The 25,974-nt window shown below is 35.5% G+C and overlaps 2 protein-coding genes across 2 annotated transcripts; one reads left to right on the forward strand and one right to left on the reverse strand.

Annotated features, from left to right (window-relative positions):
• Positions 1-932: 932 nt before the first annotated feature.
• On the reverse strand, positions 933-2,305 carry LOC132176661 (transcription factor MYB35-like). The gene is made up of 3 exons (XM_059588930.2): positions 2,173-2,305; positions 1,946-2,075; positions 933-1,752 (listed from the first exon to the last, which is right to left on the reverse strand). Exons 1-3 carry the CDS (start codon positions 2,303-2,305, stop codon positions 933-935), a joined length of 1,083 nt encoding a protein of 360 aa, XP_059444913.2.
• Positions 2,306-11,024: 8,719 nt separating this feature from the next.
• Positions 11,025-16,100, forward strand: LOC132175184 (Galactosyltransferase family protein). Its single transcript, XM_059587046.2, has 7 exons — positions 11,025-12,209; positions 13,248-13,480; positions 13,556-13,846; positions 13,952-14,080; positions 14,182-14,355; positions 15,176-15,283; positions 15,514-16,100. Exons 1-7 carry the CDS (start codon positions 11,366-11,368, stop codon positions 15,721-15,723), a joined length of 1,989 nt encoding a protein of 662 aa, XP_059443029.2. The 5' UTR covers positions 11,025-11,365; the 3' UTR covers positions 15,724-16,100.
• Positions 16,101-25,974: the final 9,874 nt, after the last annotated feature.

The raw sequence follows: 25,974 nt of genomic DNA on the forward strand, positions 1-25,974 counted from the left end.
CTCTAGGACCTGATGGATTTTCTGGCACCTTCTACCGGATTGCATGGGGCTTGATTTTATTGCGGCTGTTCTGTATTTCTTTCATGGTGGTATCATCCCTAGATCGATCAATGCAACAGCAATTGTCCTTATTCCAAAAGAGGAATCTCCAGCCACCTTTTTCAGATTTCAGGCCAAACGATGACTAACATCAACCGAGATGGGGGATCACTCTCATCATTCAGGACACTATATTAACCAAGGTGGTTCCCCCCAAAAAAAAACCTTTTAAAAATTAATTTTTGTCCCCCCAAACTAAATATTCTAATTCCACCCTGATATTAACCATTTTGGAAAGCAAGAAAAGTTAACGGAAGTAAAACCTTCTGTATCTTGGGCAGCTACCAAATTTTCTTATGCCTGCAGTCTCATTTTCTTTTTTCATGCACCATCATTTCCTATTTGTAGCGGTGAAGACTTCCCTTTTTCCTTCGTAGCTTATACTTTAAATAATAATAATAATGACTTTAAGAAAATTACTGTGAAATTAGCTTACATGGAAGATCTTAATCCATATTAGTCAGACTAAACTTTCAATAGAAATTTCAAATAAACAAAGAGCTGTTTATGCTTCTCTCTTACGGAGCACACGAGGGAGGAAATTGAGAAGATCACACGAGCCAAGGATCCCACTTTGAAACAAATAAAATTTCAATTAGAGGATGATCTGCTGGAAAAAGATCAGTAGTGATCCATCCAATTACATGAAATTTAGCATTAGGAATAAACTATTAGAAACCTATAGTTTTAACTTCAAAACACAATGATAAAAAGCTAGCCCTGAACCCTTAAATGCAGAATAGGTTTAAAAGAAAACAGTAAAAAAGTTCTTATGCTCAGCCCATTACATGTGTGTGTATATATATGTCATCTGCAACTTGGAGGGGAATTGATCAGTAGTAGAATGATTCCTCCAAAAGGTTTGGGAAGTCTAAGAACATTTCAGGTTCTTGATCTAGCATGGCTTCCACAAAAGAAATGCCAGAGGCAGATGAAGTTCCTTTAGCTTTAATACATTCTTGTATAGCAGCCTCATTGTTGGTCTCACTCTGTGGTATTATATTTTGTTTTTGGCTCGCCAATTCCTTTGATGAATTTTCAGCCACGATTTCTTGCTCATGTGGATCAGCTGGTAGAAATACATCTTCAAGAAGAAAGTCATGCCAGCTGAAGTCTAGGGGTGACTTTTCTTGTGCTGCAGAGGAACAAGTAGGAGAAGATGATGACGATGATGACGACGACGGTGGTGACAACAAGTCTTCAACAAAGATTATCGGCGGTGGGATGGTCTTGTTTTTGGTGTAATATGAGGCCTCTGTGACCAGTTTTATAGCCTGCAGCTCGGCAAGAAGATCCAATGAGCGGCTGCCTGAATGATTGTAATTCAGAAGGGTATCTTGGCTTGCTTCTTGGGTTGCCATTATTGCAGGCATCAATTGGCTGTTGATGTTTTGGAATGCTTGTGAAGGGGATTGATATAGTTCAGATTTGAACATAACTGCACTCTTCAAATCTTTGTTGAGAGATCCAATTCTTGTGCCGGGTTGTCGGAGGCCACCAATGTTTCCATAGTCAGCAAGTATTTGAGAGAAGGGCTTATGAGTAACCGGATCAATTCCCATTTCAGAAAGCCTCTTTCTCAACTTGGTGTTCCAGTAGTTCTTGACATCATTGTCTGTTCTCCCGGGAAGTTGTTGGGCTATGATGGACCATCTGGCCACCAAAACCATGAGAGAATGAGACAGAGAAGAGGCATTATATATATATATATAATGCTTCCAAATCAATTAGAAGTAAATAAAACATGTGAAAAATTAATTTGACATTGAGAGATAATAGCAATTAGAATCTTATACATAGGCATCGCAACATTACAAATGGGAAAGAAAATATATAGAAATCCCACCTGCTACCAATGGCAGAATGAAGCCTGACAATCATCTCCTCTTCTTGGGGTGTGAAGCTGTCATGCTTAAGATCAGGCCTCAGGTAGTTAGTCCACCTTAGCCTGCAGCTCTTCCCACATCTCTTAAGTCCTGCAGAAGAGATTGAACAAATTATTAATTAGATAAACTGAATTCTGGTTAGGCTAATATATACAATCCATTATGGAGATTGAACTAATTAATTAACCTGCTTTTTTAGGAACAGCAGTCCAGTTTCCTGTGCCATGTTTTGAGACATGTGCAAGTATCTTTGCATCTTCCTCTTCAGTCCAGAGACCCCTTTTAAGGTTCAGCTTGTCGCAGCAAGGAGGCCTTACCATCTTGTCTATGAACCCAAAATCAAATCCAAAATGAAAAAGAAAGCATGAAACAAAGAGTAAAAGATAGAGAGGAGGGTTGATGATAGTAATGATACTTCAAACAACTTCCTTTGTAAATGCTCTTTGAGAGGAAAGAGAGGATGGGGGAGAAGGGATTAAAGGTATAACAAGTGTGGATGCAAGAAAAGCATGGGGCTTAGCTCCCATTTAACTAAATCTGCATGATGTATGGCATCTTCGCATTAACGGTTTGAGATGGAAATAAAGATTACTCTCTCTCTCTCTCTCTCTCTCTAACTCCACCATACTCACATGCTTGGCTTCAAGAGCATTTGAGTCAGGTTCGAATTGGGTGAAATATTTGGTTAAACGTAGCTTAAATCTAACTAAGTTAACATAAACTATGGATTTGTTTATATTTGTTAGCTCCTTGTGTAAAGAAAATGACTTCTGGTTTAGTTTCTAATTATCACAAGTTTGAAAAGAGAAACTATTTTAGACAAGGGATTTAAGTAATTGAAGAAAATCAAAAATGATATTGAAAACCCTTAAGAGTCTTTGCAAGCTTGCAGCAACATGGAACAACGTACTACGCCTGCATGAGTATATACGAACTGTTTAGAATCTATGATATTTGAGATAATCTTCCTTTCATTATTTTCACTAGTGAAGCATCAATGCCCTATAATTAATGTGAAAATAAAAACTAATAAAAAACAGAATAATCATGAACAAGACTTGGCATTTGGTTTTACTTATAGTAACATGCCAACATCAAAACAATAAAACACCTAGACAACTTAGTGTTTTACTAAGTTTTGTGTTGTTTGTCAATGTAACTATAGCCTATGTGGGAGCGTGATAGGCTAGCAACTAAAGTAGTTAATTCTTTTAACCTGATCAAAATAACACAATACAATGAGATTTGGTAAGAGAATGAAGAAAAATTAGAAATAAAAGTGGAAGAGGATTTATTAAATACCGAGCCTCTTTTACGTTTTAGTCTTCTGTAAAGACTGTAATATGTATTTATTAGGCTTTTGCATTCTTTGTTTGCAAAGAAAGAAAATGAAGACATGAAAAGAGAAAATTAAAAAGAAAGGGATTACTCAAACCGCCAACAAAAAAAAGAATGAAACTTTGAAAGAGCAATAAGGGTATAGGGAAAAAGTTGAAAACATGTCATATCATGTTTTGAGACATGTCATATGATTTTTTTAAAAAAAAAAAAAGAAAAAAAAAACTGGTGGCTTCCTTTGGAACTTTTGGTTTGGATTTAAAAAATTCATAAATATTTGTATTTCAATAATTATGTTGTGAGAGACCTTTTCTATATAGTTTTTTTGGGAATGAATTACTATATAGCTTTTTTTTGTTTTAGAGGATTTCTTTTGGCTGAGGGTAGTGTTTTTTTTAAAAAAAAAAATTTGAATTTTTGAATTTTTGGAGGCCAACCCAAGTAAAACAATTATTTTGGGGGGTTTAGCAGGCCATGTGCCGAGAGGTCATCTCTAAGCGTGTGGGCTGAACGTTGTTTAGGAGTTATGGACCAGCTTATTATCTGATGTTTGCCAATCCCCAGCCCGTAAGTGCTTCGTTTGCTTGCACACACAACTTGGCTCTTGTCCATGTTAATGCCTTGGACTCACACACGAGTGGAGGGCTTGGTTCATGTCAATGCCAGCTGCCTGTCAATTACACCAACAAGTCACAGCCTGCATGCACATTCGCACAAGTCCATTCCACCTTCCACCCCCACATTGGCTTGCCTATCATATATATCCAACATGGCAATCCCCATGCCGCCGCCTTCGAATTTTAATTGGCTTGCCTGAATTTTGAATTTTATCTGGTAGGCTCTTTTATTGTGTTTGTCCAGTTGATTTGTGAATAACCTTTTGGTTTGTGCTCCATAAATTTACTTTTTATTTTCATTTATAAAGCATATGCTTTACTGATATTTTTATAGTTACAAAGAAGTAGATAAATCTTAACATAAAAACTTGTAACAAATAATTAACTGACTTAACGGACTTTCACAAATCAGTAGGCCAAAAAACCTCTACCGATATCAACCGAACAGATACTACCCCTACTCGACTTGATATTGGGCTTGGGCTCTGGCTCGGGGTGATCAAGTGCATGCATGCGCACTAGCAACATGAAACTCCAACGCAAACTAACTGGCCTGTCATAGGACAGGTCAAGAACAAGAGAAGCTTATTCCAAATGCCAACTAAGGATTAAACTATAAGTATTATATGTATAAGATAATTACATAAAGGTATGCATATTAGCATATATTACATAAAGGATCGGATATTGATTTTTTCTATTATTATTATTATTCTTGTGTTATGTTCCTTTATAAAGAGAACACCCAGCATGTGGCACAGCTCTACAAGTTTTTTGCCTCACATTATAAACTTAAACTTTCCAGAGTAACGTACGACAGGTATAACCGACCAAATTATATTTTCTTTTGATTAATGTAATGATACTTCCAACAGATAATATCAATAAAATATGAAGTGAGTTTTGTTTACAACAAGAATTTGGTTGGAACAGCCAACCGGGTACTAGCAAATTCGAATTATCATTTACTAGGATGATAAAGTTACCGTTACTTTTGGGATTAAAGGGCATTAGCACTATGTAAAGTTGTTGCTTTCCAACGTAATTAAGTAATTAAGGAGATTCAAAGTTAGTGGCCGGTGTCTCAATGCATATATAATCAATCAGCAGCTCCGAATGAATTTGACCCTATTGGATGTATGAGCCTTGCCCAGGGTAAGTGGGGCTCCATAATTAACCTTTCTAATTTTTTCTTAATTGAAATGTTGAAATATATAATTGACATTGAGGGTAAAGTGGGGAATTAAATTTGAATTTGATCATAACCTTCTTCACTTTTATACTATGTTAAATTATTAATCATTTACTTGCAAAACAAAAAACAAAAAAAATTATACTCCAACAACTTCAAATTATACAAACCACAAGAATTAACTAGAACACTAAGAGAATTTTTGTGAGTTTTGGTCCTTACTTAAAAATTCTAGGTATTCCTTCCTTGTCATTAAACAAAAAAAAAAAAGAAGAAAAAAAGAAAAAAAGAAGAAAGTGTTATTCAATTCCGTCTTCTTGTATTATTATTATTTCTTAATTAGTAAAAAAGAAACTAATATTGAAGTGGAAATTATATAGAAAAGCGAAAACATAAAGAAATTGTAAACAAAGATTTATAAGCAGTTCAGTGTTAGATACAACTACGTCCACCGCTAAAAAAGAGTACTACATCTTGCTTTTATTATTTGATAATATTTACAAAAAAAAAAAACTCACATTTATAGGATAATTATAGTAGGTGAAGATAAAAATAAATATGATAATCAAATCAAATAATTTTTTATTATCATCAAATTTGATTATAACCAATCATTTTTTCTTTTTGTTTTTTGAAATAAGTCATTCTTATAAAAATCAACCCGAAAATTCTTGCTCAGCAAGTATAATATTCTAAATACACATGAGGTATCCTTCGTCCATACACGGTCTAAAGATTACAACCAATCCTAAAAGGTAATTATCTTCAAAATATACTATATCATATATTCTAACAACTTGTACATATTCATCTTCTTAAAGAATCATCATTCCATCTTCCAAATCTAACCTTAGGTCCAAGGGAAAGGATTTCATTTTCTTTATTGAAACACAAATAGCTGCCCTTTGGGAACACCGATTTGAAAAGATAATATAAAGAAGCTTTGATAGCTAGTTGGGCTACATCTTTTCCTTGTGGTGTATAGCCAGTTCGTTTGAAGGAATGGAAAGTTATTGACGAAGAAAATAAATAGTTATATGGAATTTTGGACATCAAGTGGCGCAAAAAGTTAATAAATAAATAAATAGTTTTTAATGCAAAGAGTCATTATTTAATTTATTTAGATGACAATTAAGCATTTGCTACAACCCAAGAGAGAAGACAAACTAATTACGATGAAAAGGGTCAAATCTTAGCATAAATTGTGAGGCCCTTTTAAATGTGACGTGCAAGATTAGTCCGCCGGCTACACAAGATGCTTACCAAAACTTTAAAATATATATATATATATATATATATAATAATAATAAAACAAAAATTAGAAAGCTTCTACATCACGGTTTGAGTTAAAAAGAAGTGACGGATACCGGATAGGTTGGATTAAAATGTTTTGATATTGTGTATGTGTATAGTTTTAAGTCATTGAATATGGATAGATGATCAGACAAGCCACCAAAAAGAGAAATAGCTATCATTATATCAATGTCAAATAAAGTAGGCTGTCATAAATGTGATGATGTTTTGATTCTAAGGGTTAAAAGTTTAATCAAGTCAATATCCAACGATCTTATTTTTTATGCCATTTCGTGCTTAAAAATAGAGTAATTCTAAATACTGATCTTTCAATTCACTCTCATATTACTGGGTTGAAATAACAACGTATATCAGTCTTTAGATTATTTTTTTCTTTTCTTAATAAAGTATGATCCAATGACGATGAACATTATCACATTTGCTTAACAATAGGAGCATTAGTTACTCTTCACTTTCCAATCTCTCCGTAGCAAAATAATAAATTGTCTTATTTTTCTGGTGGAGGGATTTTGTGTCTAAAGATTTTTGAATTTTTAATAGAGATTATAATGATTAGAAGATTATAATCAGAATACAAACTGAAGACGAAATTATATGCTAAACAAATAGTCAAGCCATCTTCACTGAATATTTCAATTTTCAGTTGCTTTGACATATTCTTTTATTTTTTGGGTGACATAGTTGACCTTGACCTTGACCTTTTTTTTTTTTTTTTTTTATAATGTGTTTTGAATTTTTTTTAATATGACATAAAATAAAAATTATTTTTGTATTTTTATGAGTGTCTTGCGTTTGAATTGTTTGCTAATTTTTTTATTTTATTTAAAAAAGACAGAATTAAAATTTTAATAAAGGGAGGTGATGGTTCTCTTTCTCATTCTTCATAGTCTTTATTTTGTCTCAGACAATTTGACAAATATTAGATAATATGATTAATCGATTCTCATATTATCATTAACTTCCCGACCAAATTTGCTAAATGAACTAAAGTAGTTGTCACCCATGACCAACTTTTACAAATTAAAAAGAAAAAAAAAAGACAAAAAGAAAAAAGAGAGAAAACAAAAAGCAATAGCAGCCAGTGAGAAATTGGGAAAGTGAAGACCCCATTAAGCTCGATCATGGAACTTTCCCACTCAAAAGCGGAAGAAAAAAAAGAAGAAACCTTTAAATAATTTGCAACTTTTTGAAACAATAGAAGGAGGGAAAGAGTGATATGACGTCTAAGTGGAATAAAGTTTTCCTTTTAAATTGGATCGGGTATTTTCTTCTAGTCAAGTCTGTTTTTTTTTTTTTTTTTTTTTTTTTTTTTTTTACATGTTCACACAAGGGAAGAGGGAGAGGAATTCGAACTAGTGACCTCCACTTCATTAGGCGTGGTCCACAGCCGATTGAGCTACCTCTTGAAAACTTCTAACCAAATCTATTAAGTTAACGAATAATTTTTCATAATTATTGTTGAAAATCACTAATTGTTTTAATAGAACGTGTGATTTTAAGCACTTCAATTTAATAGTCTGCATTAAAAGAGATTTTTTTAAGCCATTTTAAAGGAAATTAAACTTTGTCCCTTAATTATTATCATCGTCATATTATATATTATTGTCAATCTTATTAGTTGTATTTTTCTTAACTCGTTTGGATCAGCAGTCTAGTCACAATATTTTAAGAGTTTGTTTTTATTTTCTTTAGGTTAGGATTTTCTCATGAGTTAAGATTTGACTCTCTAAATAAAGATTTAAATATATTTTATAAAAATGTTACGGTTTCTCCTGTGTTCTCTTCATATTACGTGAATATTCCATTTATCCCTTATATATTTTTTAGAAAACAATATTCACGTAGAATAAGAAGAACACCAATATGAACCGTAACATTTTTCATATTTTATGTCATTTAATCATTAAATTTTGAGGGATAATTATCCTCGAAGACTCCAAGTCATTGTTAATCTTGGATTAAGTTGTTTCTAAAGACTGTTTTGATACTAAATAATGTAATCTCTATCATATCTGATAACTACAAATTAATAAATAAGAAAAAAAAAAGTTTAGAAAGTGATTGCTTTTAGGGTTTAGGTTATAAATAATAATTATGAAGACACTCTAAAAAGAAATTAAAAAATTGAAAGAAAAAAAAAAAACAACACAAATACAATGTCAATGTCAAAACTCAAAACCCTAATTACAAGGGAATCCAAATTCCAAAACCCTACACTCAAGACACTTTAAGATTATAATGCAACTTGTTATGATTTTAATTTATGACGTGATATGTTAAGAATAGTTTTGTGAAAGGAAGGTTTTCCAAGGTAGTTTAATTTATGAAGTGATTTAGTCAAAACTCAAAACCCTAATTAGAAGGGAATCCAAATTCCAAAACCCTACACTCAAGACACTTTAAGATTATAATGCAACTTGTTATGATTTTCATTTATGACGTGATATGTTAAGAATAGTTTTGTGAAAGGAAGGTTTTCCAAGGTAGTTTAATTTATGAAGTGATTTAGTCAAAACTCAAAACCCTAATTACAAGGAAATCCAAATTCCAAAACCCTACACTCAAGACACTTTAAGATTATAATGCAACTTGTTATGATTTTAATTTATGACGTGATATGTTAAGAATAGTTTTGTGAAAGGAAGGTTTTCCAAGGTAGTTTAATTTATGAAGTGATTTAGTCAAAACTCAAAACCCTAATTACAAGGGAATCCAAATTCCAAAACCCTACACTCAAGACACTTTAAGATTATAATGCAACTTGTTATGATTTTCATTTATGACGTGATATGTTAAGAATAGTTTTGTGAAAGGAAGGTTTTTCAAGGTAGTTTAAGTTATGAAGTGATTTATAAAGGATTGTCACGAAAGGAATGTTTTACCATTTGAAGTATATGAAAATGTCAACAACGATTGAAAAATAATTTTTTTTAACGAAGTAAACTATATGACTTATATCTTACCCTTCTCGTAAATGTTGTTTACTTATTGACTCACTTTTTTCACACGTAAAAATACCTTAAATTTTGCAATATCTTTTAAAAATATAGATTATTTTTACAAAATTGCAATCTCAAATACACTTTAAATCAAATTTTTGGCTTAATCAGATTATTATTAAAAAAAATAAAAAATTATGGCGGCATTCAACAACTAATGGGTTGTTTCCACCGTGGATGTAAAATAAACAGGAAAATTATAATTAGGGAAACTACATTTTGCTCCCATAAATTATAACGTCTTGACACTTTTTTCATAAACTATCACTTTGTGCCTAAAACCTTATTTCTGTCAGTGAAAGCTATTAACTCGGACGGTTAAAGTGATAATACATTGTAGTTTATGGAAGCAAAATGACACAAAGTGACGAATTAATAGTCTAAATTAATGATTTTAATTAACGGAAGAAAGTTTTAAACACAAAATAATAATTTACGACAAAATAGTACAATTGACGGTTCTAGAAATAAATACCAAGGAATTATAGTTGATGGTAAAAGTAGTTTCTCCTTAAGATTATAAATGATAATTGAAAAAAGAGAGAGAGAGAGAGAGAGCACCACCTGTCTCTTGCGTTTTCTCTGCAAGACACATATTTTGGTTTCTGGCGCAGAGGCGAAACTTTCGATACGAAATTAAATGTGCCTTAATTAATATTTTTGATCCCCACTCGCTAGACTAAGCACACACTACGTACTTGCGACTTTTTATTTATTTATTTTTTCTGATTAAGACAGTCAAAAGGAAGGGGATCTGGGAATGAAGTACGTATGTTATTTCTCGTTGCTACGTTGTTGTTGTTATTTATTTTCTATTCAATGGGGGAAGGGAAAAGGGTATATTTATTTTTATTGAGAGGTCTTATTTGAATGCCCATTCCCAAATATTCTTACTCTCCCATTTTGACATAGAGAGTGGCACTTGTAAAATATGACTAATACCCTTTTCCAACCACTAACGAGACTTACCCAATTTGTACAAAAAAAATTGTAATAAAAATTATAGCGATAGGACAGTTTCATATAAGAGTTAAGGCAGACTGTCATCTATTACTAAAAAAAAAAAAAAATTCAAACAACTCGAATAAGTGGAATTTGGATTAGTTTCATCATGCTCTCATTGGGTACCGGCAACCTATTGCGCTTGATCGGGATTTAAGCTGCGGTATCCAAACAACAACACTATGTTATTTCTAGAGAATATGAAAAATTATAAATTTATCTTATGTGAATATTTAAATCCAACAACCTTAAAAATTTATAGATTTAGAGCATAAATTTAAACGTAGGGCCCAAATATTGCACAACAACAAGAGGTAGGTTAAACATCCCATTCAAAAATCCAGGCGTTAGATTTCTCTTAATTTACCCATAATTACACATCTCCAACACGTCTCTTTCCTTCCAATACGTTAATTATCGATAGTCGTTACCGCATTTGTCATTGTCGTTTTACACATCTAATCGGTAATCACAGACAAAGAAGAAGGTCCCACTGGAGGAGGCGAGTACTGAAGCGAGTACACACTCCAGGCCCGAACCCACCACTTTCACATATTTATTGTCGTCGTTTTCAAATATTCAAAGCACCCAAATTCCGTTTCAAAAAGCTCTTAATTGTTCAATTGGAAAAGCAAAAGAATTCTCCAGTTCGTGGAAATTGCTTTCGTCACCGACCTCCATTTCAAATCCCCAATCTCCTCAAGCCGCTCCGAATTTCTTCTCTGTTTCCCTTGTTCTACGCGCTTGAGGCCGTTGTTGCTGACCTAACTCTTTTTTCCCTGTAGCTCTTATATATATATATTATTCTAGAATTTTCTCGTGTTCAATTTTGAAACTTGAAACCCAACACAGTGAATTTACGTGAAGATTTAGGGGTTTTGATTGGGATTCCGGGGAATATTTGTCTTGAAATCGGGGATGAAGAGGGCGAAATTGGAAAAGTTCGACATGTTCGTGTCTCTGAGCAGGCAAAGATCGATTCAGATTCTGATCGGAGTTGGGCTTCTGTATGTGCTTCTGATAACCCTAGAAATCCCCTTCGTGTTAAGGACTGGGTTCAGCGCTGTGTCCCAGGAGGCTCTATCTCGTTCACCAAGGCTCGAGTCCGAGGAGGACTTGGAAGAACGAGAGGCCCCAACTCGCCCCAACAAGCTCATTTCCTTAAACTCGCCCCAGCCGGCTCAGTATCGACACGCGGAGTACAAGATTTTGTCCGGTTTGGCCTTCGACCCGAAGGCTTTCGATTGGGGTCGTGGGAACGGGGCGTCGGAGCTTTACAAGTCGGTGAGGGTGGCCTGGGAAGTGGGGAAGAAGTTCTGGGAAGAGATTGAATCTGGGAAAGCTAAGGTTATCGCCCAGAGGAGCGAGAACCGCTCGGTGGAGGAGTGCCCGCATTCGGTTTCTGTGTCTGGGTCGGATTTCTTGGCTCGCAAGCAGGTCTTGGTGCTGCCCTGCGGGCTCACGCTGGGTTCGCACGTGACTTTGGTCGGGAAGCCGAGGCCGGCACATGCCGAGAACGACCCGAAGATAGCGCTGATGAGGGAGGACGAGGACTCGGTGATGGTGTCGCAGTTCATGGTGGAGTTGCAGGGCTTGAAGACCGTGGATGGCGAGGATCCACCTAGAGTTTTGCATTTCAATCCGAGGTTGAAAGGGGACTGGAGTGGGAAGCCTGTGATTGAGCTCAATACATGCTATAGGATGCAGTGGGGGTCGGCGTTGAGGTGCGAGGGGTGGAAGTCTAAGGCTGATGAAGAAACTGGTGAGTCGATTAAGATTTTGTTGAAATGGGACTGATTTTTGTTGAGATTTCTTTGCTGCATCTGTTTGAGTTATTGGGTAAATGAAATGAAGTAGTTTTGATATGGTTGGGTTTGATTGTGGGGAAATAGCTTGTGGAGAAGTTACCTATCACCGGTGAAGAGTTTATGGATGGTAAAGAAACTTTCATTTTATTCACAGGGTGATTATATATCAAAAACGAAGTGCTTCTTGTCGGGGTTTTGAAACCTGGCTTAGAAAATTGAAGCAGATTTACGGAATGCATTTTCGGGGAGTATTCTATGTCAGCACGGTGTAATTTGTATTGCTGTTTCATTAGGATGTTTTAGTTTTTTAGTGCTTAATGGGTAGGAGACGAGCATTCATGATAGATTTACAAAAACTACATCTGGGCTGTAATTGCTTGAGACTTTCCTGATGTCTCGGGGTTAGAACATTAGGAGTTTAAGTTTCTTCAAGGATCGATATTCTTAGTAAATTCCTTTGACAGGAAGTGATTTTATCTCGCTCTACCTTCACTTGGGATGGGGAAGGGCAACCTGGTGTGGCCCGTATTCAGAATAATCACCCCCGAGAAGGCAGGTGAAATATTTCCACTTGAGTTCATGTTGATGATTGAATTGATGCAGAAACAGAGTGTTACTGAAATATGGTGCTCATAGTGCTTATGGAGAAGATGTGTGAAAAAGAGTCGGTTACGTGGTATCTTAAAACTGATCTGGGTTGCAATTGTAGTTATAAGATTTGAAACATCTCTTTCCATCCTCTTAGCAACTCTAAAGTATCACAAGGGGAAAAAAGATTCCAAATTGAGGATCTTGTTGCTCTCTTCCCCGCTCATGTTCTATTTTGATTTGTTATAATCATTTGGCATTTGTTCTTCTCAAATCTGCATTATCCCCCACATATAAAACTGTTCCAAAAAACATACTTTATATTGGAATATTTTCTCGTAGCTTCCTTCATCCTTTTTAACTGTGGTAGCAACAAATTGAGCAATTCCTTTGACTGGCTGCAGTTGATGATCATGTGAAGTGCGAGAAGTGGATTCGAGATGATGACAATGGCTCAGAGGAGTCTAAGGCAACATGGTGGTTGAACCGATTAATAGGCCGAACGAAAAAGGTTACTGTTGACTGGCCATTTGCATTTGGAGAAGGCAAGCTGTTTGTTCTAACTATTAGTGCCGGATTTGAGGGTTATCATATTAATGTTGATGGGCGGCATGTCACATCCTTCCCTTATCGCACCGTGAGTATTATCTTCAATCTTTTTATCTCAATTTAAATATGGATCTCTTTTAAGATTGTTTATTAATGTCAACAGGGATTTACTTTGGAGGATGCCACTGGGCTAGCAGTGAGTGGGGATGTTGATGTCCACTCTGTCTTTGCTGCCTCTTTACCTGCATCACATCCTAGTTTTTCTCCACAGCGACATCTTGAGTTTTCAAGCCGATGGAAGGCCCCACCACTTCCGGATGGGGATGTGGAGCTTTTCATTGGTATTCTCTCTGCTGGCAACCATTTTGGTGAGCGGATGGCTGTAAGGAAGTCTTGGATGCAGCATAAGCTTATCAAATCTTCGAATGTGGTAGCTCGTTTCTTTGTAGCATTGGTAAGTGAAAACACATTTGGAACTTGCAGTTTTGATGGCTGTAGGCTAAAATACGGAATTCAACTTGGAGATTATTAAATACCTTTTGAATTGATATTTGGACAGCACACGAGAAAGGAAGTGAATGTTGAATTGAAGAAAGAAGCAGAGTTTTTTGGAGATATTGTTATTGTGCCTTACATGGATAATTATGATCTCGTTGTCTTGAAAACTGTTGCCATCTGTGAATATGGGGTGAGTTGTGGAATAAATACAAATTGAAGAAAATTAATATTAACTTGTAGGTTCTTCTACTAAGATCATTGCACTTAATGTCTTCCGTTCTTTGTTTACAGGTTCGCACAGTATCTTCTAAGTATATTATGAAGTGTGATGATGACACATTTGTGCGAGTGGATGCAGTTTTTGATGAAGCAAAGAAGGTGCCCGAGGGTAGGAGCTTGTACATTGGGAACATAAATTACTTCCATAAGCCCCTGCGCTATGGTAAATGGGCGGTGACATATGAGGTATGGAAGAACGTGCTGGTTCTGATACCACTAATATTGTTAACTAGTTTCTTATATCTGTATAATTCAAACTTTGTTTGTTGACTCAATGCATTATTGTTTTTAGATGATATTACTTATTTCAATCAAGTCCACTGTGTTACTTACAAGAAAAGAAAAAAAAATCAAGTCCGCCGTATTACTTTGTAGTCCTGCAAAACTCTCTGATGTAGTCAGCTCTTCTATTGGTTATCACCATCCAATTGTTACCTGACCTGCCTTTTGTCGTAGAACTGATTAGAGTTGGGGATGATTGATTACTTCGATTTTTTGTTGTTGTTTATTTATTTTTTATTTTTATGGGGGAGGGGGTGTTTCCGTGTTTAATTGCAATTTTTTTAAAGTGAATATCAAAATAGATTATTGACTGGTGGATTTGGTGGATTATCTTGTCAGTAAGTATTCACAGACTGAAGCCACTGTGGATTGGCTTAGGTGGTAAAAGGGTGGAGTTGATGATGATAGGTCTTACTTCAAACATTACCTTTATTTAAAATATAAAAAAAGAAAAAGAAGCACAATGAAGAAGAATTTTTGGGCTGGATTTTGCTTGTTAGAAGAAGAGGTATCAATAAAGTTTGACATAAATCAGTATTGTTCACATTTATAGTGTTGAGTTGTGAGTATCTTTTATTTGGTGTTATTGTTGCTTAAAAGGAACTCCCCTACATTACTTGTGTAACTATTGTACGCTACATTATTATTTTTTGTTGGTATTTTAGAGATGCGCATTCTAGATATTGATTCTCTTGCCAAATCTGTCATTTTGTGGTGGTTTCAGGAGTGGCCAGAAGAAGATTATCCACCCTATGCAAATGGACCAGGCTATATTTTGTCATCTGACGTATCACACTTCATCGTATCCGAGTTTGAGAAACATAAATTAAGGGTAAGTGACACCGAGTTTGAGAAACATATATTTTGTCATATGCTACATAAATTATTTTTTGGCCTATAAATTAAGTTTGGACCCTATCAAAATTAGGTTTGTCCCAGCATTTATGCTTTGGCCCCCCTTATGAGAAATCATGGTTCAAGCACATCAATGATTGTACTCGGCATATTTTTATTGGCTTATTTGTTTTTGGTGATTATTGATATAATTACTACTTTGTGTAGATGTTTAAAATGGAAGATGTGAGTATGGGAATGTGGGTGGAGCAGTTCAATAGCTCAAAACCAGTTCACTATGTGCATAGCTTGAAGTTCTGCCAGTTTGGGTGCATAGAAGATTATTATACAGCCCATTACCAGTCTCCAAGGCAGATGATCTGCATGTGGGGCAAATTGCAAACGCTGGGAAGGCCTCAGTGCTGCAACATGAGATGATGATTCATGGCAGGCATGCTTCATGTTTATCTTGCTGCCTTTGCTTTCTGGCGGAAGGTGAGGAGGAGGTGCAATGCCTTCAGAATCTGAGATATAAATCTGAGACAGAACAGGGAGAGAAACAAGTTTTGCAGTCAGCATAATGTATTGTACATTTTGTGGGAGTTGGGTTAATCATCTCCGGCCCCTGTATAAATGGCCTTCCAAATTCGTTCATTATTTCCATCTCCTTGTTTCCCTTTTTTCTCCCCCCACTTCCTTTTTGGGCCTGTGAAGTCGGAAGATGATGAGATTAGATGTGTAGGGAACAAATTTATACCAATCCAAACTCTGTAATTTACGTTTGAACCACAGCCGATGGAAATGATTATCATTTAGATTCAAAACCTGTGTGCTTGTTCATGCTTTTAAGCCTCTGAAGTACGTAGAAGGTCTTTCTGGCTCTGGCAATTTGGTTTTTTCACGTTGATCACAAAATTAGTTGGAATAAAAGGATTAAATTCTCTTCATAAAAAATAATTAAATTTATAATTTTTTATTAACTTAAACTTTTGAGACAAGTAGTGATTTATATAATATTAAATTAAAGGTCATGAGTTTTGTTGGAGATAAAATCTATCATGGGTCCTATACTCAATATGCCCCTACATGTACATGAAAGATAATCATGCCATCAAAAGCTTAAAAAAAGGAGAAAAAGTTCACGTAGTTTAGTCCATTTAAAATACCATCGAATTGATAATATCTTATCGAATTTTTAATTAGGATAATGTCCTTTCCAAACTACAAAAAAATTGATAATGTCCTCCAAGGTCAGCAAAAAGACAAAGATGATCTTCAATTTTTTCAATAAAAATAAAAATACACTCCTTTTTTTCTTTTCTTTTTTTATTTATTATTTATTATTTATTTTTATTTTTTATTTTTAAATTTTATTAAGGGTATTTTCATCAGTAGAGGGACATTGATAATTTTTTGTAGTTTGGGAGGGACATTGTTGCAATTGAAAGTTTGTGCAGGATAATTGTCAATTGAGTGGTAGTTTGAGGGGTACGTAGACTTTTCTCAAAAATAATTCAAGATCTTCTCCTCGTAGAAACTATGCACTTGAACAAAAATTAATTTGATATATATGGTAAACCCTACTCAAATAAGAGAAATGATAAAAATTATTTTTTATCCAATCTTTCACTCATCTCCTTATAGTAAATGAATGAATCTACAATTAAATTTGTATGAGACCTACATATGAGTCCATAAATCTAATGGTGAATCTATTGAATTTGCTAAAAAATATGGTTAAAAGATGATTGAGAGAATAATGTATAAGATGTCTCATTAAGATTTTATCTTTTGAAGTAGAACTTGACAAGGTATCAAAGACATTAAAATTATAAAAGCAAAGCAAGGCATCAAGCAAAGGGGGCTCTTAGGTCTCCCAAAAAACCCTAACTTATTACCTTCTTTTCATTCAAAATATCATGCTAACTTAAGTATCATGGGACTGGCAGATTCGGTGACGATTTCTCTGTTTTACAGGTTGCCATCACTGGCTCAGTGATCCATAAAATTGCATTAAGAAGTTTGAACCTTCCCTCTAAAAGTCACCCAATTTTAGTTAAAAATATTTCACACCTTGGTCTTACGAGTCAAGCAGCCATCATTGCTTCTTGATTTCATCCTCTACTTTCTTTTATATATATATAAAAGGAAGTAGAGGACGAAATCAAGAAGCAATGATGGCTGCTTGACTCTACATTGATAGTAGACAACTAAGACAAGAAAACAAGCCTCGGACCGTGAATCCAAAGGCAAAGGGCATATCTTTCAGAATATTTTAGTTGATATATCTATGTACATGAGAGCCTGCTTTTGTGGATTTCACTTAGAAATTTCTTGTCTTGTCAATGGGGTCAGAAAGAAAGACATTGGCAGGGGCAAAAGAGTTCAACATTCTTAAATATCTGGAGGGAGGGAAGGGTCAATCTGTCGCAATGAGAACCATACATGCTAGGGACTATATGGTAAGTTGCTGCCCCCAGCACCCCCTAAAAAGGTCTCCTTTATCTGCATCAGTGGCTAGTATCAGCAGCATGTGTGTTTGTTTCCTCAAAATTTCCTTTTGGGAAGATGGGTTTGTGCTATTATTTACACAATTTCTGTGTGCAATTTGTAGAGAAGTTTTTGTTCTAATCTTGAAATGACCAATCAAGAAGGCAAGGCTGCCCTTGAAATTGTTCAGAAATCTGAACACCTTGACATAATCTTAGTTCGATCTGTTTTTCTCTTATTCTGGAATCAAAGTTCTGATTTGTTAGGGTTTGGTCTATTTTTGTGAGTTGTTCTACTATTCTGTGTAAAGGAAGTTGATAAGCTTTTGTCATAGATATTACGTTAACCTAGATGGAGGGCCTGGTTACCACTAAACTTACAAACAAAATTTTCCTGAAGTACTATTATTGGGGGGCTATTAGAGGACCTGATAGTCACCGACCAAAGGGCCTAGAAGGTCTGCCAGCCGACAACCAAAGGGGCCTGGAAGGCCTGCAGCCCAAACAGCTAGCTATGATCCGCGGGTATATCTTTACCAAGATGTAACATCTCACAACGAGTAATTCTAGGTAACCTACTTGTGTCCTATATGTGTCATACTAAGAATGATATAGCTATTAAAATCACCAATAGATTTTTGATTAATCATTATTGAATTTTTATCAAAAGGTAATTTTAATAACCATATCATTATTAATAGGATACAAGCAGGCCACCTAAAATTACTTCCCCACAACTGATTCCCGACTCTCTCAGCTTAGCCAACCACTAACAAACTTTAAGGACGGAATCTCTATTTAATTAAGTAACAATTATTGGTAAGAGTTTCTAAAACCTTAAAAGATGTTAAGAATATTATGTTAATGTTATTTACTTGTTATTTACTTCCTTAGATATTATTAGTCTATTAGGTTTACCTTTCCTTAGTCTATTAAGTTACTAGCCTCTCTATAAATAGAGGTCTCTGTATTCATTATTATAATCAGAGTCAATACAATGTAGTCCATTGTGTGCTTTCGCTCTCTCTCTTCTCTCTCTTTCTTCCGCTTCTAATATATTATCCAATATATTTAACATGGTATCAGAGCCACCTTTTTTGTGGCCTCTAATAAACGTCTTTGACGTTTTCCAGCGCCGCCAGTATTATCCGGCGAATCCTTCTCTCTGATCCTCACGGTTCTCTATCTTCTCTTCGAGGTTTTCAGCGTATCACTATACCGCCTGAAAGCCCGGAAGACAACCGTCCCAGAGCCGCCGCACACAGCCATATCGGAACCCACACGCGCTCTCACGCGCCGCCCAAAGGTTCGGCAATTCCGCCACTGCCGTCCAGCCACCGGCCGCCACGGTGGTCCGATTACTTCCCTCAGGCCACCGATCGATAGATCTGCTCCCCAGGATTCCAGAACAGGGCTCAGATCCTCCATACGACCCTTCACGCGCCTCCACGCGCCCCCAGAAGTTCCGCGCGTCAGATCCACGCGCTAGTACACGCCTCCTCCGTTCGCGCGTGTACCACACGCGCCATCGCACCCACGTGCCACGCCATCCTTGCCACGTCAGCCCTAATTGCCACGTCATCATAGACACGTCAGCCCTACGTGCCACGTCATCAGTGCCAAGTCAGACTTTGCCACATCATTAGTGCCACATCAGCGGATATGCCACGTCAGCATGTGTGCCACGTCATCAGTATCAAGTCAGACATTGCCACGTCATTAGTGCCACATCGGCGGATATGCCACGTCATCACCTTGAACTGGTTGACTTTTATAGCGTTGACTTTGACTGTTGACCGTTGACTTTGACCACTGAAAAAAAAAAAAAGAAAAAAAGAAAAAAAAAAAAAGAGTTGACCAGGTGTTTTCTACTCAATTTTTCGTCATGATTTCAAATTTGTGGTCTATTTTTGCTTTTGGCATCTCTATATGGCAGAAAACAATATTATTCTCCAAATTTAGGCCTTTGTTTTATGCGGTTCAAGTTGGTTCATGCTTGTTCAATTCGATTCCATAGCCTTTTCTTGGGCGCAGTTCAATCCGGTTAATTCTTCTTGCAGTAGGCATTCTCAAGTCCGACCAATCTTTCCTCAGGTCCATGGGTTTTCGGGCCAAAGAAGCCCCTTTCAACCGGCCCACTTATGCCTCGTCAAATACTGCCATCACCGGTCACTGCAACCTCTCCTAGGCCATTGATCCATTACTAGTGAGAATTTTTTTTTTGATGGGTCAGACTTTACTTTAGCCGACAAGGCGAGATTGTCCAAGGGTTTCAGGCATGATTAGCCTCTTCAACCGGGCCTACTTATCTCAGCCGACCAGGCAAGACGATCCAAGGGTTTCAGGTATGATTAGCCTCTTCAACCGGCCCTACTTATCTCAGCCGACTAGGCGAGACGGTCTACTAGTTAGATGGGTCAGACTTTACTTCAGCCGACAAGGCGAGACGGTCCAAGGGTTTCAGGCATGATTAGCCTCTTCAACCGGCCCTCCTTATCTCAGCCGACCAGGCGAGATGGTCTACTAGTTAGAATTTTTTGGGACAGACTTTAGCTCAGGCGAGACGGTCCAAGGGTTACGGGCCAAACAAGCCCCTTTTAACCGAACCTACTTTTCTCAGCCGACCAGGCGAGCTACTTCATTACTAGTATATGGTTTTCAAGTCAAAATTACAATCAAGTGAACCAAGCTCCAGCTTAAATACATTGCTCAAATGCAGGCAGAATCCACCGGTCTCTAACAACTTTTATGACGTTACTTCGGCAATTGTTTCAGCATAAGCAGCTTTTTCGGCGAATTCATTTTTCTTTCCCTTTTCGTTTATCCAAACTCAAGTTTACACATTGAGTTTGAGGGGGGATGTTAAGAATATTATGTTAATGTTATTTACTTGTTATTTACTTCCTTAGATATTATTAGTCTATTAGGTTTACCTTTCCTTAGTCTACTAGGTTTACCTTTCCTTAGTCTATTAAGTTACTAGCCTCTCTATAAATAGAGGTCTCTGTATTCATTATTATAATCAGAGTCAATACAATGTAGTCCATTGTGTGCTTTCGCTCTCTCTCTTCTCTCTCTTTCTTCCGCTTCTAATATATTATCCAATATATTTAACAAAAGAGAAATAAATGACGGAGACTGATAAGCCCTATATAAAAGGAGAGGGCACTTACTTAGATACTCCTAATTTGCCTTATCTCAACACTGTTGATATTTTTTTCTCATCCTCATCAATTGACTTGAGCGTCAGAGTCGTCTTGCTGGATCCAACCCTGGTAAACCCCTCTTGTAGACCTTTCCTTTCTCTTGTAGACCTTCCCCCAGTGAGTGGCATGTGATGACTGTGTTAACACTAGACATTCTACCTACTTGTTGGTGTTGAAACTCCAATAATTTACTGTTTAGATAAATAGATTATTGAGAAAATCCCATTTTGCTGATGCAAATAGGACATGCCGCAGCTCCCAAGTCAAAGTCGTCGTCATGCCTTCAGTTTAGCGAGCACCCGTGAACTCGGCTCATGGATAGGGATATGCATGGGTTTGACCTAGGTTTTTTTTTTTTTTTTTTTTTTTTAGTGAAATCCCAAAACTTCTTTTGAGTTTTGCTTTTGTGATACGATAGATAAGTACGTACTTGAGTTTTTAATTTTGCTCGAGCAACAAATAATTAAAACTTGCCATCACATTTTTGGTACGTCATTTTGTTCCCATCAAACCAATATAAAAGTGACTTGTATCCAAATACATGCCAACTTGTCATATAGGCAATTATGTTAAAAATAATTAAAAAAAGGAGTGAAGGTCCGACTATCACCACCCTCCACTCAGATAAGGAGGTGGTGGGGGTGGAGATCCACCTCATAGAGGGATATGGGGTGGTTCTACCCCTACCTACCCTTGGGGGACCCCTAAACATCTTTGTAGGGTGAATCTTTACCTCTATCATCCCCTTTGTCCTTTGTAAGGTTAGTGAGGGTGCATCCACCTCACCATCCCTCTCTAGGGGTAGAGTTACCAACTTACCATTTATTGTCTCCCTTTGAGGGGAGGGTGACGGTGGGGTGGATCTCTATCCCTCTCATTTTTTTTATTTTTTATTTTTTTATATATATATTTTTTAATTTAATTTGGGGCATAATTGCCTTCATAGAAGGCTGACATGTATCTAGATACACATGTTACATTTTTATAATTGGTCCAACATGAACAATATCACAAGTGACAAGTATTTCGTTAAAGATTAGACGAAAAATTTGTCACTAAAGCAAAACTCAATTTTAATTGTCATAGTTAAAAACTCAATAGTTTCTCTGTTTCGGAGGCCAAACTCAAAGATTTTGACGTAATAAGTTAAAACTAGATTTTCACCCAAATCATTAAAAACAAAAACATTAACAAACAACTCAAAAACACAAAACATTCAACAATCAACAAACACCTAAAACTATTTTTACATTATATATGTTACATCAAAATACTATTTCAAACTAAAAATAAAAAGTACTCTCCTAAACACATAAACAAACAAAGCCTCATTCGTCGGGTGAGATGTCAATCTACTATGAATTCGAAGTTGATTGGCATTGGCCCCCTAGAACAAAAAAGATTGTCGTTGGTGGTGGTGGTGAATCTGGTGATGATGGTTTTACACTATTATGGAGTCAATGGTCGTTGTATTGGTTGGTATCTCCTTTCTCACAAATAAGGGCAAAGGGGGTTGGAGTTGTGGGTTCCATTGGTTGTCAGTTCTACTTGCCCACTTACAAAGGAAAAATCTTATGACTTCAAACTCTTTATTCTGAGGATAAGTGTGAAAGCTCCCACCAGCTTGTAATTATCTTCAATGCATCAATTTTTTTTTTCTTTTTTGTGATCTACAAATCTAATATCAATCAAACATGAAATTAGTAAGTTACGGTTGGCATATATAATTTTGCATCAATACTTAACCACGATTCAAACCCAACACATGAACACTTGTTGCCAATTCTATGAACTTATTTGGAGTCAAACTTTAATGATTTTTTTTTTTTTTTTAAAAAAAAATTATAAGTAATTCTAGAAGTCTTTCTTATGTTCCTCTTGAGTTCCTCCAAGAATAATGTGGCTATTAAAATCATCATTTGATCAAAATTCAATAATAATCAATCATAAGCTCAATGATGATTTAAATAGCCACATCATTATTGAAGAGGCTCAAGAGAGACACAAGATGAACTTGTAGCATTACTCAAAAATTATATATCAAAATTTGAAAAACAAGGCCTTTCATTCCCTTGCCAACTGTTAAGTGTGTTAAGGATATAAATAATTTGAAATAAATGTTAATTTTGTATTCCCTAAATTAAGGAATGTAGATAATATTTGTTAACCCTAATTTAAGAGATATATTTGTATTTGTAATATTTCAAATCACATATAAAGCTCTATGAATAAAGTTGTGTACTCAAATTATAAAATCAAGAAAATATGTAACTTATTGAGCCTTTAAGAAATATGCCAAACCACCTTAATTTTTATGTCTTTTTCTCTTTCCTTTATTCCATATTATTCTGTTTTATATTTACCTTATTTCATTCCAAATGATTTATATCCACACTTATAAATTTGGTTCTATGTTACATGTGCAGTTCAGAATTGTGTGGAGAAACATGTTTCACGTTAAATTCATACCGAACAAGGTTCCAAATAGAGTATATATCTTCTCATGAGAAAATGTCAAGTTAAATTGATAATCAGTACACGTGATAATTGATATGACATGCAGAGAAACAGAGTACTTTTCCCTTAGGGTTACCCCAGTTCTTCATAGAATGATGAAATAAGCTTTGGAAAGTGATGAAATAAGCTTCTTGGGGGGAAATGATTCCTCTGAAGTCACTCTCAATGTACTTAGAAAACGTTCATGGCCACGTGAGTGACATGACTGGACCCTTTGTCTTTTTTCCCAATGAAGTGGCCAACTCAGGCTGCAGGTGGCCACGTAATTTATCAGATACTTTAATGGAAAGTGTTCCACAGGGAGGGAAAGGGAGAAAGATACAAGACGGAATTGGAAGAGGATTAGATCAAAATAAGAGAGGGACGGCTGCTTAGTTCACTTACAAATTGCTTGAGAATCTATTTAGACAGCTTTATGTGAGAATGTCCCCCAATTGAGCTGTCTTTTGGCTTTTGCAGGATCTTGGAAATCTTGGGAGAGCAATTTTTATATTAACCCATCTTGTAAATTTACTTTTTACAAGTTTAATAGAGATTCTTGGGGTAAATTGTTATGTGACGGAAATTTAAACAGCTTAAGAGATAAGATTACATGGCCCATTTGATTCGGATGGTCTAAAACGCAAGATTCACTTATCCTCTTTAAGCTGTCTAGATTTTTATGAAATTTGGCCGACCTAACAATAATAATACAAGTTTGATGAAAGAGATTCTTTTTTATTAAGGAGGTGGGGATGTCTTGGTTCTAGCTTTCATATTGTCTTCTTTTTTGGATATTGTCTTGTAGCTTATTAGCTAACACCTACACTAGAAAGCTTTGTGCTAATTATTTCATTAACTAAAACCAACGGCTACCAAGTATTGTGGTGTATCCAATCACATTAAATAAGTGTTTATGTAAATTTAGGTGTAAATGTAGTTGCGTCCCATATTTTAGCCCAAAATTAGTAACGTGCTACAATGTTCACTAAGTTTCACCATTTTTTTTTTTAAGAAAAGCTTTTTGATTCTTGATAAGACATGCAAATAACTTTATTTATTTTTTTGTAAATAACTTTAAAGTATAAATAGAAAAAGAATGAATATTTAAAATTTTAAATAAGATGGTAGAAGTTGAAAACTAAAATAAAAAGTGAAATGTAAGTACTTTAAAAAAAAAAAAAAAATAGAGGAAATTTGTAGAGCACAATATGAATAATCTAAGAGAGCTATTATTGCTTTGGGGGAAAATTTTGTTCATGGAATTGACATGTGAAAACCGTGTTAGCAAAACACAATTATCCTGTAATTAGTGTATAATTAGTAGTCCACTAGGGTGAATAAAAAGCATGATTACTTACCTCCCCCACCCCCAAAAAATAAAAAAATAAAAAGAATGAGTAAACTTTTGCTTATTGTCAAGAGGCATGAGATGACCTCATGGAATCTTCGTGTCAATAAATATCTTACTTCCCAGAAAATTCGTGTGCGGCATCACTACACACTTAATTCATTGCAATTTTAAATTTGCATCTGGGCATAATGTGACTTCTCTATCATTGCTTTCAGTCTTATGTAATTATCCTTGTCATTTTTTTCTTTTATATATATATTAACAAACAATTTAAAACATAAAATATATTTTATAAAATTATTTTTTTACCATATTGTAAGAAGAGAAATGATACATATACGCTCACTCTCACATTCCGGAGTACATCCTCCTTAACATGAAAATAAAATTATTATCAAATTCAAAATTTACTTGTGATTATCAATGTCATGTTAAGGAGTGTGTAGTCGCAAGAGCTAACTTATTATTTAGAAAAAGAAAAATTAAAGAAGGATGTCGTGTGGCTACTCTTAATAGAAGAGAGGGGTGGCTGCACAACCTCTCTATATTATTATTTTTAATTATTTTTTAATAAATAGGACTCTATGTTTACTTGGGATTTCTCAAAATAAGCAGATGTACTTAATAAATAATATTTTTCTCAAATATGGATCTCACTAAATTAAATACACTTGTAAGAACACTTCTAATCACTTTAAAGAACTTTTTAGAACAACACAATATAAGTACTTCTCACCACTTTAAGTCAGGATCTTTCATAAAATGAATACCTATTCCAAGAGTGCACGGCCGATTGGATAAGCTCACACTAACCCATCCATTTGGAATCTGATTCGAGGATTCCTGTGGAGGTATTGGGAATGATTAACAAACATAACCCCAGTTGATTTTTGTTTTTTTTTTAATGTAAATTGAGAAGCCTAAAAGGTTAAGCACGATTTAAAGATTAAGAAAAAAAGGCATAGGAAGGATCCATGGTCCTTCCAAAATTTGTCATCTTCTTTGTCAATCAACATCACCCAAATTTTCACTTCCCAAAGAAAAAAATAAACATCCAACTCCATCTCCATGGGCCAACACCATGCCCATTTCATGGCTTTGGCTGTCTCATGTGCATGACACGTACCCCCATAAGGACACTATG

This window comes from Corylus avellana, chromosome 3 (assembly GCF_965113065.1).
Source record: "Corylus avellana chromosome 3, dhCorAvel1.hap1.2, whole genome shotgun sequence".
NCBI lineage: Eukaryota > Viridiplantae > Streptophyta > Magnoliopsida > Fagales > Betulaceae > Corylus > Corylus avellana.

What these genes read in the sequence shown, in the direction of transcription:
- LOC132176661 (XM_059588930.2), bottom strand. Translation starts at nt 2,305, where the DNA reads ATGGTAAGGCCTCCTTGCTGCGACAAGCTGAACCTTAAAAGGGGTCTC. An exon ending in TGCTGTTCCTAAAAAAGCAG is followed by an intron (nt 2,076 to 2,172) that starts GTTAATTAATTA and finishes TCTCTTCTGCAG; the next exon opens with GACTTAAGAGATGTGGGAAG. An exon ending in CATTCTGCCATTGGTAGCAG is followed by an intron (nt 1,753 to 1,945) that starts GTGGGATTTCTA and finishes TTTGGTGGCCAG; the next exon opens with ATGGTCCATCATAGCCCAAC.
- LOC132175184 (XM_059587046.2), top strand. Translation starts at nt 11,366, where the DNA reads ATGAAGAGGGCGAAATTGGAAAAGTTCGACATGTTCGTGTCTCTGAGC. An exon ending in CTCGTTTCTTTGTAGCATTG is followed by an intron (nt 13,847 to 13,951) that starts GTAAGTGAAAAC and finishes ATATTTGGACAG; the next exon opens with CACACGAGAAAGGAAGTGAA. An exon ending in AATGGGCGGTGACATATGAG is followed by an intron (nt 14,356 to 15,175) that starts GTATGGAAGAAC and finishes TGGTGGTTTCAG; the next exon opens with GAGTGGCCAGAAGAAGATTA.